Genomic DNA, 14,677 nt, shown 5'->3' on the forward strand with positions numbered 1-14,677 from the left:
GTCTGTGACCCCCTCTAATTCATTCACTCACTCAATACACATTTATTGAGCCCCCTGGGCCAGGCGGGCTTCCCAGGTGGCAAGAGTGGTAAAGAACTCACCTACCAATGCAGGAGACTTAAGAGAAGCAAGTTCAATCCCTGGGTTGGGAAGATCCCCTGGAGGAGGGCATGGCAACCCACTCCGGTATTCTTGCCTGGAGAAACCCATGGACAGAGGAGCCTGGCGGGCCATGGCCCATAGGGTCACAAAGACTCTGAAGCGACTTGGCACGCACGCACTATGTGCCAGGCACTGTGTGAGTGCTGGGGCAAAAACAGAGAACAGGTGGACACAAGCCCTGTGCCACGAAGATTCTAGTTGGGAAAGACACACAAAATGAGTAATTCAGCTGGTAAGACAGTATGAGACGGTAAGAAGGACGGTGGACGAGAGGGTTGGGCGTTGTTCCTGCTCTGGACAGGGCCCTCGGGGAGCCTCTCTCAGAGGTGGCCCTTGAGCTGACTGAGACCTGGATGGAGAGAAGCCAGTTACCTGGCAACCCCAGGGGACAGCAGCCTGCGTGTTTTGGGGAACAGACCCGGACAGAGTGCAAGCAGAGGTGGGGGTGGGGAAGGGCTGTCCAGTGGCCACTGGGCAGAACTTGGATTTCAGTCTCCATTTATTTGAAGATCCCTGGTGAGCAAGGAGAAGGCTGGAAGCAGAGTCAAGGCTACAAGGGGCCCTAGAGGCAATCTGGTCCAAACCTCATTTTATGGATGGAGAATCCAAGGGGCAGAAAAAGGATGAAGATGCCAGGGTCACCCAGGGTTGGAGCTGGGCCTGATCTGTGAACTCCCAGGACAGGATGCCACCTCCAGAGACCTTTTCCTTCTCTGTCTGCTGTAGGCACTTCCAGGTTCACTCAGCCCAGACCCGAGTGCCCTCAGCTCCCACCATGTGCACTAGTATCTTCCTGTCTCCCCATCTGTCTATTTGCCTGTCAGCCTCTGTTGGTCTCCCTTACCACCTGACTGTATGTTTGGGTCACTCATCCATCTTTCTCCTGCTCCTGTTTAAATGATAGATGAAGTTTCAAGTGCAGTTCATCAAGACGGAGGGGAGATCTCAGCTCCCCACTGAGCCTCACCCCCCTCCACCCCCCACCCACATCTCCTCTCCCCGCAGAGCACAAAGGACTTGGAGCCTTGGGGCTGGATGGCAGCACCCACCCCTCAGGTCCAGCTCCCAACTACCCTCTCACTTGTCACCAGGGCTCCACCAATCAGAGCAGCCCTCCCCCGGAGGGTCCCGCCCCCACATCTGTTCTCCCTAGAAGACAGCCCCTGCCTCCATACAGGCCCCCCCACCCCAAACCCAGTCTGGTCGCTGTGAAAAAAGAAAAAAAGCACGACCCTGAGAGTTAGCAGCTGCCCCCGCTGGCTTCCTTCAGGCTCACCAATCTCGCCTGCTGCAGAGAAAGTTCATTTCTCCTGGCTCAATCTGTCAAAGCTGAGGACACAGGGTGTCCTCTGCTAAGAGATGTGATTCGAATCTCTGCCTGCCCCTCGTTTTGGCCCCTCAGGGCATCTACTCTTCCAACCAACTCTGAAGAGGCAGCCCTCAGTCAGGCCTGGCTCTGGCCCCTGCATTGCCCATCCTTGTTTCCTTTCAATGCCCTCTTCCCCACCCCTTTCCGTGGATCTCTCATCTCAGTCAGGTTTAGAGCCATCCCTCATCAACCCAGTCATATCCAGAGTTCAAAGGATCCCACCAGGATGGGTTTGCAAAAGACCTCAAAAATTGACCTGTCCAACCCATTCCTTTTTATAGTGACTTAACTTTTTTTTTTTTGCAATTACCTCATACACATCATAACAAATCTGAAAAGGAGAGACAGTCAAAAAAGAAAAAATCTCTCTCATAATCCCATAATCCCACAAAGATTTTGCCCACAGCCTCACTTTATAAGGGAGGAAACAGGCCCAGAGAAGGAAAGTAACTTGCTCAAGGTCACACAGCAAGCAAGATGTTGGAACTAGAAGTCAAGTCTCTGGCCACTCTCTGTGTGGTCTCTCTGAAAACTGGTGGTTTTGCATCAGCAGCCTCTTGCTACCTCAGCTTCTGCTGCCCTCTGCCCACACTCTCCTTCTCAACAGGAACCCAGGCCTGTCTCAACTATATTCAGGAATCATTAAAGTCAAGAATGCCGTCACTGATGCTGTGCCTGATACCCGCAGACCCCTGAGACACAGCAGCCGAACTACAGCATCCCCCTGGACAAACCCTCCACCTGCTCCATCCCACCGTGGGGGACATCTATGCCTGTGAGGCAAGGAACTCTATCTTCCCAATTCTCTTTGTCAAGAGGCTTGACTGCAATTACCCACCTCCCCAACCCCAGAGGATGCCTGCATACCTGAGGAAGAAAGAGGAGAATGCAAAATTACGTGTTGAAAAATGGTTCTCCTTTATAACAGGAGAGACTCAAGGTAGATCTCAGAAAGGACTTCCAGGTGGGAGAATGATTGCAGAGAACTGCTGTGGGAAAGGTAGGACACCCCACCCTCCTAATCTAGAGCCAGAACAGCTAAAGGCCAAGGGCCACCAGGGCAGAGTAGAGCAAAAGTGACTGGAGGACCCTAGAGGCTGAGGGTGGGGAAGCAGCAAGTTGCTTCTTTCTGGGCCCAGCGCTGCTCTTCAAGTACCAAACAGAGAGGAGAGGGCGTGAGGCTCCCCACTGCCCTTGCTGGAGGAGATGGTGGGTCTCCTCCATCCTCCTGGCTATTGCCACTCAGCCCCCAGACTGGGTCAGCTTGGGAGTGGGGGCAGGGGAGAGAAAAAGGAAACAAAACTGAGGCAAGAGACATCCCAGACTCCGCATCTCATCAGAATTCAGCCTCACCCAGTGTGGCCAGGGGTCCCTGTGACTCTCCCACCGTCCCTTTTGGGGCCAGAGCCCAGTGCCTTATGAATTCCCTCTCTACTGGGGTCTCTCCAGTGTCCTTCCAGGAGGGAAGGAGAAATCGGGGCATCGGTGTCTGATCCTTCCACCCTCACTTAAACACCCTGTGTGTTTAGGAAAGTAGGGGTCCCTGTTCACCTGCCACCGTCCACAGCGCTCCTGGCCTCCCGCGGACACGACCCCCGGCGCCTCTGACATCGCCAGCCTGCCGGTACCTGTCCATGCCCGCCCACCTGCCCCCTAGACCCACGACCCTGACCCACCCCCAGCAACTCTGGCCAGTCCTACCTGCTCCGGGCTGGGGGCTCAGAGCCCGGGCAGCCTCCCTGAGCACCAGCGCGAGGAGCCAGAGCTCGGCCCGCATGGTGGAGGCCAGGACCCGCCCCCGGCCCGCAGCTGGCCCGGCCCGGCTCGGGCGGCGCGGTCCCCGGGGCTGGCCGGCGGAGGGGCGGGCGGCGGAGCGGCGGCGGAGCGCGGGGCAGGAGAGCGGCGGAGCGCCGGCTGGCGGCGAGCGAGCCGAGCGGCCTCCCGGAGCCGGGACCGCGGCGGGGGCGGGGCGGGGGGCGCGGCGCCTCCGGAGCGCGCCCCGAGTCTTCCCCGGCCCTGCCAGCCCTGCCCGAGCGCTCCCCGAGAGCTCCCGCGGCCGCTTCCCAGGCGGGGGCGGGGGGAGCGGAGGAGGAGGGGGACAGGGCGGGGAACCCTCGGGCTGGGAGAAACCCCGAAGAGCATCAGCTACCTCTACACCGCACCTTCGCCCTCGCCTGCCTTCCCCTCCTCCACTCCCTGGGGGAAGGCGGTGGCGAGAAGGCTCGAAGGGCCAGACCCCAGGAAGGGACAGCGGGCGCCCCTCCCTCAGACCCTGGGCTCCTACCATCCACCCCCGGACCCATTTCCACCAGGCTTCCCTACTTTCTGGGCTGTTCCACGGAGTTGTGTAGGGATCTGCCCACCCCCACCCCAGGAGTCTCCCCTTGCAGCAGAGGCCTCAATTCCACGCCCTCTTATGGCTTCTCTCCACTTTATCCCACCCCGCAGACATGGGGATGGAGGGGACCTGGATCATCCCTACTTTGAAATAACCTAGACTTCTTCCCACCCCCAGAAAGTAACTGAGGTCACCCTCCTCTTTGGGGACCCCAGACCTCCACAGGGCCCGACCCAGTCAATCTTCAGAGGAGAGCAAGGAAACGTCTCACCCCAACTGCCACCACCTTAGAAGCAGGCTCTGGGAATAGATTACTTTTATTTTTCACCCTACCAGAACAGAATAAAAATACCCTCAATTTTGGAGATTTAATAGATGGCAGGGAATCAGGTCAGGACCCGGAGGTGCGTCTTTCCTCCTCGACCTATTTCGTGCGAAGGCAAGGAGATCCCGAGCTGGGTGGAAGGGTGAAGGGGACGCCCTGACATATATAGACTGGGGCCCTAAAGACTAATCTTTCAGAATCCCAGTTGCTTCTTCCTCAGGACCCAGGGTCCCAGAACCGACCTCCTTTAGCCCCACGTCCCCTAATCACTTACAGTGGGACAAAACTAGGCCTGTCTGTAAGTTCTTCTTCTTGTCTCATTTAAATTGCGGTTTTGCCAACTCTCAGGATCAAAAAAGCTGCTGCTTCCAGCTGCGGCTTCTTGCTGCCCTCTAGTGGCCACGTGACGAGCCGCAACGCGCGTGTTTTGCGGTTTTCCTCGATTTTCCAGACCTGCCTCCGCGCTGCGCGCTATCTCCGACTCCAGCCAGGCGGGTTCACATCTCCTTGCCCCTACCTTCCGAGAGGTCAAGGTGAGAGGACCCAGGACGGAATTTCAGCTCCGGCACTGATCTTTTTGAACAGTCCCCTGTCCGGGATGCTCCGCGCGTGGTCTGTTTTAAAAGGTCTCTTAATAAAGGACTCAGGCTGAAACAGTAACTTGGAAATAATTAGAAGCAAATGACGTGTCAATTTTTTAAAAATGTAACCTTCTAGAACTTGAGTGTACTCAGAATCAGCTGGGGGGTTTATAAAACACAGATTTCTGGGAGCCACCCCCAAGTACTATAGGATTCTCTGAGGCCGAGAATTCGTATTTCTAACACGTTCCCAGCTGGTGGTGCTGTTCTCAGGAACACATTTTGAGAACCTGTGCTCTAAATTTCTGTTTTGCTCTCTCCACGTTCCTCATCTTGCCCAAAATAGAACTGGTAAAGTAAATGTCAACGCAAAATCATGGAGGTAGAAAATTGTAAGAAAAGTGGTGGCTGGGAGAATCAGAATTTGGATCCTTAAAAGTGTACCCGAGGGGGCACCCGGATTTGAACCGGGGACCTCTTGATCTGCAGTCAAATGCTCTACCACTGAGCTATACCCCCTCTGCCGGTTACGAGCCTGCGAATGACTTCTTAGTGGCACGCCAGCGCAGGCGCTGTGACTAAATCCGCAAACGGAAGTGGAATCCAGTATTTTCAAGAGACAGAGAGACTACTTATCTGAATACAGAGTTTGTTTCCTGAAACTCTGAACTAAAGAATTCTAATGATGTAAGAAAAAGCAGTTTGGGACTGCGGGAGGGGAAGTCCCTCACTTCCCTTAGATTTCTCACTTCCTGGACCTTCCTTTGGGCCTGGGTCCGCCTTTCCTGCCTTGCTAGAGCGCCCCTAGCGTTTCTCTTGGCGCCCATCTCTCTCCTACACGCTCACAGACACCTCCAGTCCTTCCTGTCCCAGCCCAAGCCCGGCCCTTAGAAACTGTCTGTCTTCTAGAAGCAGTTGAGATCCCGGGACACGCAGACCTGCGCGCGGGCGCTCACGCCTCCGCCCTACCATCAGGAGAGTGGGCCTTTGTACAGCCCCCAGGAGGCTGAGGGCGTGGCTTAACAGGACCTGGGGCTCCACCCTGATCTCCCGCAAAAGAGGTCCGCAACGTTGAAGGACCCTTCCCCTTTAGCCTGTAAGGGAACTTCAGTAGGAGCACTGCAGGACTAAGAAGCCGGGGAAGAAAAAAAAAAGGACCCAGGCCTTTGAGGGGGCACCCGGATTTGAACCGGGGACCTCTTGATCTGCAGTCAAATGCTCTACCACTGAGCTATACCCCCGCGGTTCGAGTGTTGCTTGCCAGTTAGGATGGATTTCTACGGAATAAGGGAATAATTAATTTTCACCTATTGTGTTCTTCTTTGTAGCTAACCTAATGGAAGGAAGACGGCATCTGAATGGAGATGTTTAGACTTCCTGAGTTCTGCCCCCCATCACTCTTTATGGAAACCACAGGGTTAAGAAATCCTGAGCCCACTATATCTGTGTCCAGACTCTCACAGCGTTGTGCACTTCCTGACTTTGAAGAGAACAGAGCCACTGACCTCAGGACCATCCCAGGTTTTCTGGGGGGTAGCAGCACTGCTCCATGTACAGGACAGGCAGCCTGGGTTTCCATCCTGTTTCCAGCTCTACTTTGACAGGACTCCTGGGCTTTTCCAACCCCTAAAGTCCCCTACTCCCCTTCTTCCCCTAGGCCCAGGCAGAGCCCAGAGCTCTGAGTGCTGGCAAACCCGGTTTAGTCACCTGGCAGAGGGCTATAGAGCCCAGGACCGAAGAGTCAGTCCCCATATAGACCCTTGAAGCAACCCCTTTTCATTTCCTAGGTGGATTTCCCCTGCCAGAGAACTTTGTATGAAACTGAAAGTCAGTTTTGAGGTGCAGCCAAAGGAGCAGGCAGAAATAAAAGGTGAGCAGTTTTCAATGGCATTTATTACACCTTCATAAAATTCCTACTAGGGTGTGGGGAAAAAATCACTACAAAAAGACAAGATAAACAAATGCTGTAGGAATCTGGGATATTGGGAGGAGTGGGCTTCACACTGGAAGGACACTGGGAGTGAAGGGGTAGCTTAAAGCTCAAAAACTGTGGTCAGACCCAGCATCTCAGAGGGAAGGGGAAGGGGAGGAAGGAGTGGAACCCCCTGCAGTGTGAGGAACTGTCTCTGGCTGGAAGGGCCTGTCCTCCACCCTCTGCCCTCTCAGGTTTTGGTTCTGCCCTCCTTCCTTGGTGGCTCAGAGGTTAAAGCATCTGCTTGGAATGCAGGAGACCTAGGTCTGATCCCTGGGTCAGGAAGATCCCCTGGAGAAGGAAATAGCAACCCACTCCAGTACTCTTACCTGGAAAATCCCATGGAGGGAGGAGCCTGGTAGGCCCCAGTCCATGGGGTCACAAAGAGTCGGACACGACTGAGCAACTTCACTTTCTTTCTTTCCTTCTCCTGAGCCAGCCCCTTCACCTTTCTGGAATCTCCTTTGACCGAAGTGTGTGGGACAAAGATGGCTAAGGGGCCAGAAAGCTGGAGTTGGGGTTAAGGGGTTGGGGTAGAGGTCTAGGAAATAAAGAACAATTCCAGGAGTCTCTTACTCTGCCCTCCATTTTTCCTACAGAGAGGTTGAGGGCTGAGGGAAGGGGCTTCACTTCCTAATCCCCCAACATATCCAACAGCTTCCCTGGTGTCTGTAAGAAGGATGCCTGCTTCCATGGAGTGAAGGGCAGCTTTTTCTGCTGTCCTGTCTGCAGCAACTCAGGGTGCTCCGTCTGGCTCCTCAGTGGGGGAGTTGGGTGGACAGTGGCAATCTCACCATCCATAGATGCCTCTGGTCACTAGAGCGTCATAGAAAAATAATAGTCACTTGGGTTTTCTACCCACATAGTCCATGCAAAACCCTCCAAGTTTCTGGTTGGCCTCAGGCCGGGACATCAATTGGCAGTGGCCTGAGACTGCATCCACTGCAGCCCGGCAGGCAGCCTGGGGGAGGGAAGAATAGGGCAAGGATCAGCATATCCCATGAGGCTGATGGCCTTCCCAACCCACAGCCCCACCCAGAGCTGACTGCTGGAACGCCTAAATTTATATCCAGTTTTGCATTCAGTTAACAAACGTAAATGAACTGTGCAATGGGTATTACGCTAGGGGTTACTGGTGAAAAAATAGGCATGTCCTCTAGGGCTTACAGTGTAGTAGAGGAGATAGATATTAAACACATGGTTAAACAAATAATTGTATAACTACATACTGTGATAACGTTTAGAAAGGAGATGTACAGAGACCTCTGGATGTTTGGGAGTCAGGGAGGGCTTCTTGGACAAAGAGTCCTGGAGACCCACCTTAGCAATGTCTTTGGACAAGCCTCCAATGCCACCTTTTCACTCACTCCATTACTGGGTCAGTGCCAGGGTGGCTTCAAAGGCCTGCGAAGAGGCTCCATAAGCAAGTTCTTTCATAGACTGTGAGCAACTCCAAGCAAGAATGGGGTCTTGGTCATGTCTGTATCACTTGGCACATGAAGGTTACTTAGGAAATACTGATTGAATTGAACTGAATATGGGTTGGAGATGGGGGCGGGGGGCTCCTCCTGACCCAGGAATTAGAAGGACATGGCCAGAAATACGTGGTTTCTTGGGCTGGCCTGCCTAAAGTCTCCCCTTCTTCAACTGGGCATCCAAGCCCCTAACCCACTGTGACTCCACTTGAGAGGGAAGAGGACAGGGGATTCTCCAGGCCTGATTCAAGGCCCTTTCTGTGTGACAATGACCTAGCTCCTTCACATCCTCAGATGTTTAATCAGCAGCTCTCTTCTCAGCAGCCCCTCCCTGGATACATTATCTAAAATTGCAACATTCTCCCCAACATACATCCAACTTCCCTTTCCTATTGATGTTTCCCCTTCACATTTACCACTTTTTAACCTACTGTACATTTTTATTTTTATTGTTCAGTGTCTCTTTCTCCCCTCCTGGAAAGTAAGCTCCATGAGGGCAGGGATTTCTATCTGTTTTGTTCTCAGGTGCCTAGAACAGTGCCCGGCACAAAGTACAGTCGTTTCTCTGTATCCATGGAGTTCCAGGGTTCCAGGACCCCTGCAGACATCAAAATTCTCAGACATTCAAGCCCCTTGTATAAAGTGGCATATATTTGCATATAACCTAGTCACTGATTTAAATCAGTACTTTAAATCAACTCTAGATTACTTATAATGCCTAGTATATTGTAAATGCTATGTAAAAAGTGGTAAATATAATATAAATGCTATGTAAATTATTGCTAGCACATGACAAATTCAATTTTCACTTTTTAGAATTTTCTGGCTTTTTTTTTTTCTGAATATTTCCAATCTACAGTTGGTTAAATCTGAGGATGTGAAATCCACGGATACGGAGGAAGAACTGTAGGTTCCCAGTGAATGTTAATTGAATGATATAATTTATTCTCTACAGAAACACTGGGAGGAAACAGGTTTCTTTACAGATAAGGAAACTCAAGGCCAGAGTCAGTGATTTCTGCCTGGAAGGCTTGTCCCCCAGGTCTTCCCATGGTTGTCTCTTCACTCAGGTCTTAGTTCAGAAGTCACCTCATAGTAGACATGGCCCCTGACCACCAGAGCACTAGCAAACCCATCCCTGTTATTCAATTTCACTTTCTTCATAGCACATCTCAGTACCAAAAATGTTTGTGCTTGACTGGAGCATCACCTCTCTCCCCACTAGAACAAGCCCCTGGAGAGCAGAGACACTGTCTTGCTCATTGCTTACCCACAGCATCTTAACTGTGGGTAGGTGTTCAGCTGTCTTGACCCAGATGCTAAGGGATGCAATGATTCAGATTCTGATAGGAGAGAGACAAGAGAAGTTTCTGATGGTCAGCTGGTTGGGACAGGCCCTGAAGGTCCAGGTAGGCCAGCCACTAACCCTTCCCCGGTGAGGGCACAGCAGCCCTGTATGTGCCAAGGGTGGTCTTTGATGGCACTAAGGGTGAGGAACTGGGAGATCTCCACGATGGTCATGGAGTCCTTGATGTCCTGCTTATTGGCAAAGATGAGGATGGAAGCATCTCGTAGAGCCTGTGGACAGAGGAACCCAGCCCCAGTCAGCCTGCCAGGACCCAGCCTCCCTTCTCACTGCCCCATGAGCCCTCTCTAGCTCTCCTGCTTTCCCAGCAAGACAGCCCCATGCCCAGGTGGGGCAAGGATGGAGGCCCTGCCCAACAGTGACAGCCACATGAAACAACACCAACGGTTCACGGAGTGCCTCTCAACCCACTCACAGAATCCTCACAATGATCCCAGGAGGTAGGAATTGATGACCTTTCCTACTTATATTGTACTTGGGGAAATTGAGAATTAGAGAAGTGCAGTAACTTGTGTGGGGTCCCACCACACAAGTGAGTGAGAAGTGAGGTCAAGACTTGCACTGGCAACTCTAAATTCTGTGATCAGTTGCGCTGAAGGCGTTATTGCCCTTCATCTGGAATAATCTTGCCCTGCCCAAGCTGCTAGGATAGAGGTGCTCAGAGACTGGGGCATCAGTAATGATGCTCAAGAAGCTGTGTGAGTAGACTGAGGTCACACAGCTAGTAGCTAGTGCCCTGGGTCCTCTCCCAACTGCAGGGAGCTTACCTCATGGGCCAGCATCTTATACAGCTCCTCTCGAGTGGTCAGCAGCCGATCCCGGTCTGTGCTGTCAATCACAAGGATGATGAACTGGCCAGCAGAGGGATGTTGTGAGTGATGATACACACATTCATTCATCCCATGAATGTGTCTCTTCCCACTTTACTCTGTCTTGATGTGAGCCCCACAGAAATCAAACTGTCCAGTCGCAAGACCTCACTGCCCTAGTCCCATTTGAATTCCCTTTTTATCCAGACCCAGGGTGAACAGGGCACAACTTCTGATTGTGTGCCAGAGGTTATGCCACGTCCTGGGCGTTGTGACTCCGCTTGGGTCTCACCACAGCCTTGTAGAACTGGAACTGTTACTATCCCCATTTACAAACTAGGAGAATGAAGGTCGGTGCGGTGATGTGGCCTATCTTGCCCTCAGCCATACAGCCTAAGAGTGGTAGCGCTGGAGCTTGAAATCAGCTCTCACTCCAGGAATGAAACCCCTGGATTCTGCTGCTGCCAGATTGAAAAAGTAAGGCCCCCAGAGACAAGGAGCTTACCCCATCTGATGCATCAAACAGAAAGCTGCCAGCAAGCAGACAAAGCTGCCAGAAAGTATTCAAAAATTTTAACAGGCACTGTGCTGCATTAGGTATTCAACACATCTGAATTAGCTCTTGTTTAATTTTTTAATTTTCACAACTCATGAGATCATTTAAAATAAAAAATTCTTTGGTCAAGTTGCACGGCATGTGGGCTCTTAGTTCCCCAACCAGGGATCAAACCCATCCCCACTGCAACAGAAGCACAGAGTCTTTAACACTGGACCACTAGGCAAGTCCCCAAGAGGTCATTATTAGTTTCCATCTCACAATGGGGGAACCAAGGCTCAGAGAGGTTAAGTGACTGGCTAATACCACACAGCTCCTCCAGCCCAGGCAGCCTCCTCACCTCAGTGCTGGAGTAGTATGTATTCCAGGTGGAGCGCAGAGCCTCCTGTCCTCCTATGTCCCACATGAGGAAGTGGGTCTTTTGCAGAACAATCTCCTCCACGTTACTACCGATGGTGGGACATGTATGGACCACCTCATTTGTCAGGCTAGGGAGGCAGGAGAGGGCACCAACCATTCAGCCCCATTCAATGTCAGCTCCGGCCCCCACCTTAAGTCAGGCTGAATCTAACTCAGAGCAACTCAGCCCAGGTTGACAGAGCCTCTGCTGGGAATGAGGGAATGCAGACAGGAGTGAGTCCAAGTCCTGCTTGATTTGGACCACAGAGAGGGGAGACTCATTAGAACAGTCTCCCCCAACTTTAATATGCAGCTGAGTCTTGCTAAACGGCAGATTCTGATCCAGAGGGTCTGGACTGGGGCCCAACATTTTGCATTTCTAACAAGCTTCCAGCTGATGTCAAAGCTACCAGTCTGTGGACCACAGTTCGAATAGCAAGGGATTGAAAAAAGGAGACAGACATAAGTGAGGGCCTTCAGAGAGGGGCTTTGTTTAAAGTGAGTTAGAAAAAATAAATGTTTTTATACGTAGGAAATACCTCTGGAAAACCTGGGACATAAATTGGGAGTTAGGGCTGAGAGGGAACTTTACTATATATATATATACTATATATATATATATATACTCATGTTGTTTGAATTTCTCTTTTCTTCTAACTTCTCTTTTCTTCAGGAAAAATTATACTTTTTCAGGGAGAATTTTCCTAATACTCAGGAAGTTCCGAACAGGAGAGATGCCATCCAGAGAGTGAATATCGGGAAACGCACACGTGCCAGGCTCTGCTAGACCAGGACCTACAGAGTCCAGCCAGACCCAAAGCTGGCCCTCCCTTTCGGGTCTGAAAGTGAGTGAGTGAAGTCGCTCAGTCCTGTCCAACTCTTTGCGACTCCATGGACTGTAGCCTACCAGGCTCCTCCGTCCATGGAATTTTTCAGGCAAGAATACTGGAGCGGGTTGCCATTTCCTTCTCCAGTCTGAAAAGGGACTGAAAGAGGGAGAAAAAATGAAGACACAGGGCTGGGGTGTCGGAGTTAGCAGAGACTTGACGCTAGGGGGAGCGAACCAGGAGATCATCCGTTAGGTTTGGACAGCTTTTAGCTCACAACCGGCTTTGGCAGGGACCGCGGGTAGATGGCAGGGAGCAGTGGGGTTGCTCATACCGAGCAGGATTCGAATCCCTGACCGAGAAGCCACTGAACCGAGTGGCCCTGTACCAGGAAGGTCACACTATCTGTTCTCCCGGCTACAAGAGACCCAGGGAAGGGCTCCGGTGATTGGTCCAAATGCCTGTCAGTCTAGTAGGAAGGCCCAGCCCCCTCCCTAGTCACTTACAACTGGTAGAGAATGGTGGTCTTCCCTGCATTGTCCAGTCCCACGATGATAACCTTGTGCTCTGGAGGCATCCGGGGGGAGGGCAGGGTCAGGGCCAAACCCGATGACCAAGGGATTGTGTGCCCCACCAGGCATCCCAGGAAGGAGACAAGTGTTCCCAGCAGGCTGGGGGACCTCGGCCCACGGTACTGCTTCTGCTCCCGCGCCCCCGCCCCCCACAAGAAACTAACAGGACAGGTTTCTTTCCCACCAGGACGAGACCCCTGAGCCACCTCGGGACTGCGGAAATGAGAGCTGAACCCCACTTTCCCCTCTCCGCATTTCCAGAAAAATGATTGTGCAAAAGGTCCGGGGCGCTCAGGACTTCTTGTCAAGAGAAGAGGTCTGACGCTGAGTGTGAAGTCACGACCGTAGGAAACCGGCGACGGCGTTTAGCCCGAGGAAGGAGGCTCGCCGGGCCGGGAACCCAGGGATGCACCGAAGCGCGCGACCGACGAGCAGTGGGCGGGGAGGGAGCAGGGGAGACTTCGGAGCAGGCAGGGAGCCCCCACGCAGGATTCTTTGAGCCTGAGGTGCCCCATCGCAACTTCCCAGACCACCCCACAGGTTGAGGTGGAGGAGAGGCGGCGGGCAGCAGGTGGGAGCTGGGTCAAAGTGGTCACTTGGATGACTTATGTGCCTCTTACCCCGTTCCCTGAAGATGCTCATCAACTTGGCCATCAGTTGTCCCATGGCACGTCCCGAGTCAGACAGGGCTAGGACTCGGGGGGACTTCAGGGGCCCAGGTCGAGCCCAGGTGCTTGGAGCCCCGCCCTCTGGGGAAGGCTCTAACAAGCTTTGCCTATGAGGTCTCCGAAGCCCCGCTAGTCTGTCCCCTAAGGGGCCTGGGAATCCCCTGGGACGCTGGCCCCAGGAGGGCACCATGGACCTCACAGGGACAATGAGCTATCTGTCCAGAGCCCTGGAGGTGCAAGGAAAATGGGGTCCAGAATTTACATCTTCCCCCTCACCCTGAGGAAATCCCTGAGTTCTCTGGGTGGACTAGTTTCCCCTGCAAATCAGGAAACCTAACACAGGGGCCAAAATGGCAACCCACTCCAGTGTTCTTGCCTGAAGAATCCCAGGGACAGGGGAGCCTGGTGGGCTGCCTTCTGTGGGGTCGCACAGAGTTGGACACGACTGAAGCAACTTAGCAGCAGCAGCAGCGGCAGCAGCACAGGGGCCCACACTAGATGCCAGCTCTCCCTTCTCCAAGTGCCGTGTTTGGGGCACTCAAAACAAGCAAAACCCTAAGCTATCCACCTTCTGTACCTACTAGCTGTGTGACGCAGAGAGAGCTCATGGATCTCCCACCTCTCTGAGCTGGGAGAATGTTCCATCCCTCAACAGGTCTCCAATTGTTTCATCAGTGTGGGCCTTTAGGCCGTCTTAGAGTGAGCTCCCTTCGGGAGGGCTGGGTGTCCTCTCCTTCTGCAGGCTCCTCCTAGGAGTAAAGCAGTGCTGCTCCCATGATTTGCTTGCAAACCACCTGTTTGGACATAGCCTTCTGATTCCCAAGAGTGGGCATCTGAACATAGGGATGGAGCAAAGAGAGAGCCTTCAGCCAAGACCCTACAAAGGGGTCTAGGATACTGAGACCCAGCGAAGGAGAGCCCGGGCCAAGAGAGAACCAAGCTGGAGGAGACAGAGGAAGGGGGAACTGCTTGTTGTTGTTTGTGTGTGGATTTCCTTCTTTGCATAAACTGGGGGAAACCAGAAGACAAAGGAGATGTGAAGAAAGCAAACCAACATCAGACGGAGGGGGCAGTTAAGAGAGACCTATCACCACACAAGAGATTCAGCTTCTTCCAGCCCACTGCCACCGCCCACCTACAGCCCATCCGTGCTCCTCTGCCCCAAGAGAACAACTCTTTAACTGGTCTCCCTGCCTCCCCTTTACCTAGAGCATCCGCCTCACAGACCTATTAACCTTTCTCAAGCACAGCTCAGAGT

At 52.9% G+C, this 14,677-nt stretch overlaps 2 protein-coding genes and 2 non-coding genes across 7 annotated transcripts in view; all 4 read right to left on the reverse strand.

The window, feature by feature from the left end:
* PLXDC1 (plexin domain containing 1) overlaps positions 1-3,564 on the reverse strand; it is a 63,480-nt gene extending 59,916 nt beyond the window's left edge. Inside the window, exon 1 of one of the 2 annotated variants that reach the window (XM_055407735.2) lies at positions 3,233-3,564. In XM_055407735.2, coding sequence (XP_055263710.2) covers positions 3,233-3,308 — 76 coding nt within the window. In that variant the 5' untranslated portion in view covers positions 3,309-3,564. The remainder of the gene's footprint in view (positions 1-3,232) is intronic. The other variant, XM_055407734.2, reaches the window with a different exon arrangement.
* A 1,658-nt stretch (positions 3,565-5,222) lies between these two features.
* On the reverse strand, positions 5,223-5,294 carry TRNAC-GCA (transfer RNA cysteine (anticodon GCA)). The gene has a single exon. It is a non-coding gene; the product is annotated as a tRNA-Cys (tRNA).
* Positions 5,295-5,944: 650 nt separating this feature from the next.
* TRNAC-GCA (transfer RNA cysteine (anticodon GCA)) lies at positions 5,945-6,016 on the reverse strand. The gene has a single exon. It is a non-coding gene; the product is annotated as a tRNA-Cys (tRNA).
* Positions 6,017-6,650: 634 nt separating this feature from the next.
* Positions 6,651-13,521, reverse strand: ARL5C (ARF like GTPase 5C). Of its 3 annotated transcripts, none has more exons than XM_088829035.1 (6): positions 13,372-13,518; positions 12,686-12,746; positions 11,294-11,441; positions 10,356-10,439; positions 9,649-9,800; positions 6,651-7,563 (listed from the first exon to the last, which is right to left on the reverse strand). In XM_088829035.1, the coding sequence occupies exons 1-6, from the start codon at positions 13,415-13,417 to the stop codon at positions 7,506-7,508; spliced, it is 549 nt and encodes a 182-aa protein (XP_088685161.1). In that variant the 5' UTR covers positions 13,418-13,518; the 3' UTR covers positions 6,651-7,505. The 3 variants fall into 3 exon arrangements, with proteins under 3 accessions (XP_088685161.1, XP_055252823.2, XP_088685163.1); XM_055396848.2 differs by having other exon boundaries at positions 6,651-7,708; XM_088829037.1 differs by lacking the exon at positions 9,649-9,800 and having other exon boundaries at positions 6,651-7,708; positions 13,372-13,521.
* Between the last annotated feature and the right edge of the window lie 1,156 nt (positions 13,522-14,677).

Source organism: Moschus berezovskii, chromosome 20 (assembly GCF_049115385.1).
Source record: "Moschus berezovskii isolate FMDL1 chromosome 20, NW_MosBer_1.0, whole genome shotgun sequence".
NCBI classification, from domain to species: domain Eukaryota; kingdom Metazoa; phylum Chordata; class Mammalia; order Artiodactyla; family Moschidae; genus Moschus; species Moschus berezovskii.

Excerpts from the sequence above, each read along its gene's own strand:
- ARL5C (XM_088829035.1), bottom strand. The coding sequence starts at position 13,417 with ATGGGACAACTGATGGCCAAGTTGATGAGCATCTTCAGGGAACGGG. Across the intron at positions 11,442-12,685 it reads ACCACCATTCTCTACCAGTT|CCTGACAAATGAGGTGGTCC; the intron begins GTAAGTGACTAG and ends CTGCCTCCCTAG. Across the intron at positions 7,564-9,648 it reads TGTGCCCTCACCGGGGAAGG|TGACCAGAGGCATCTATGGA; the intron begins GTTAGTGGCTGG and ends ATGACGCTCTAG.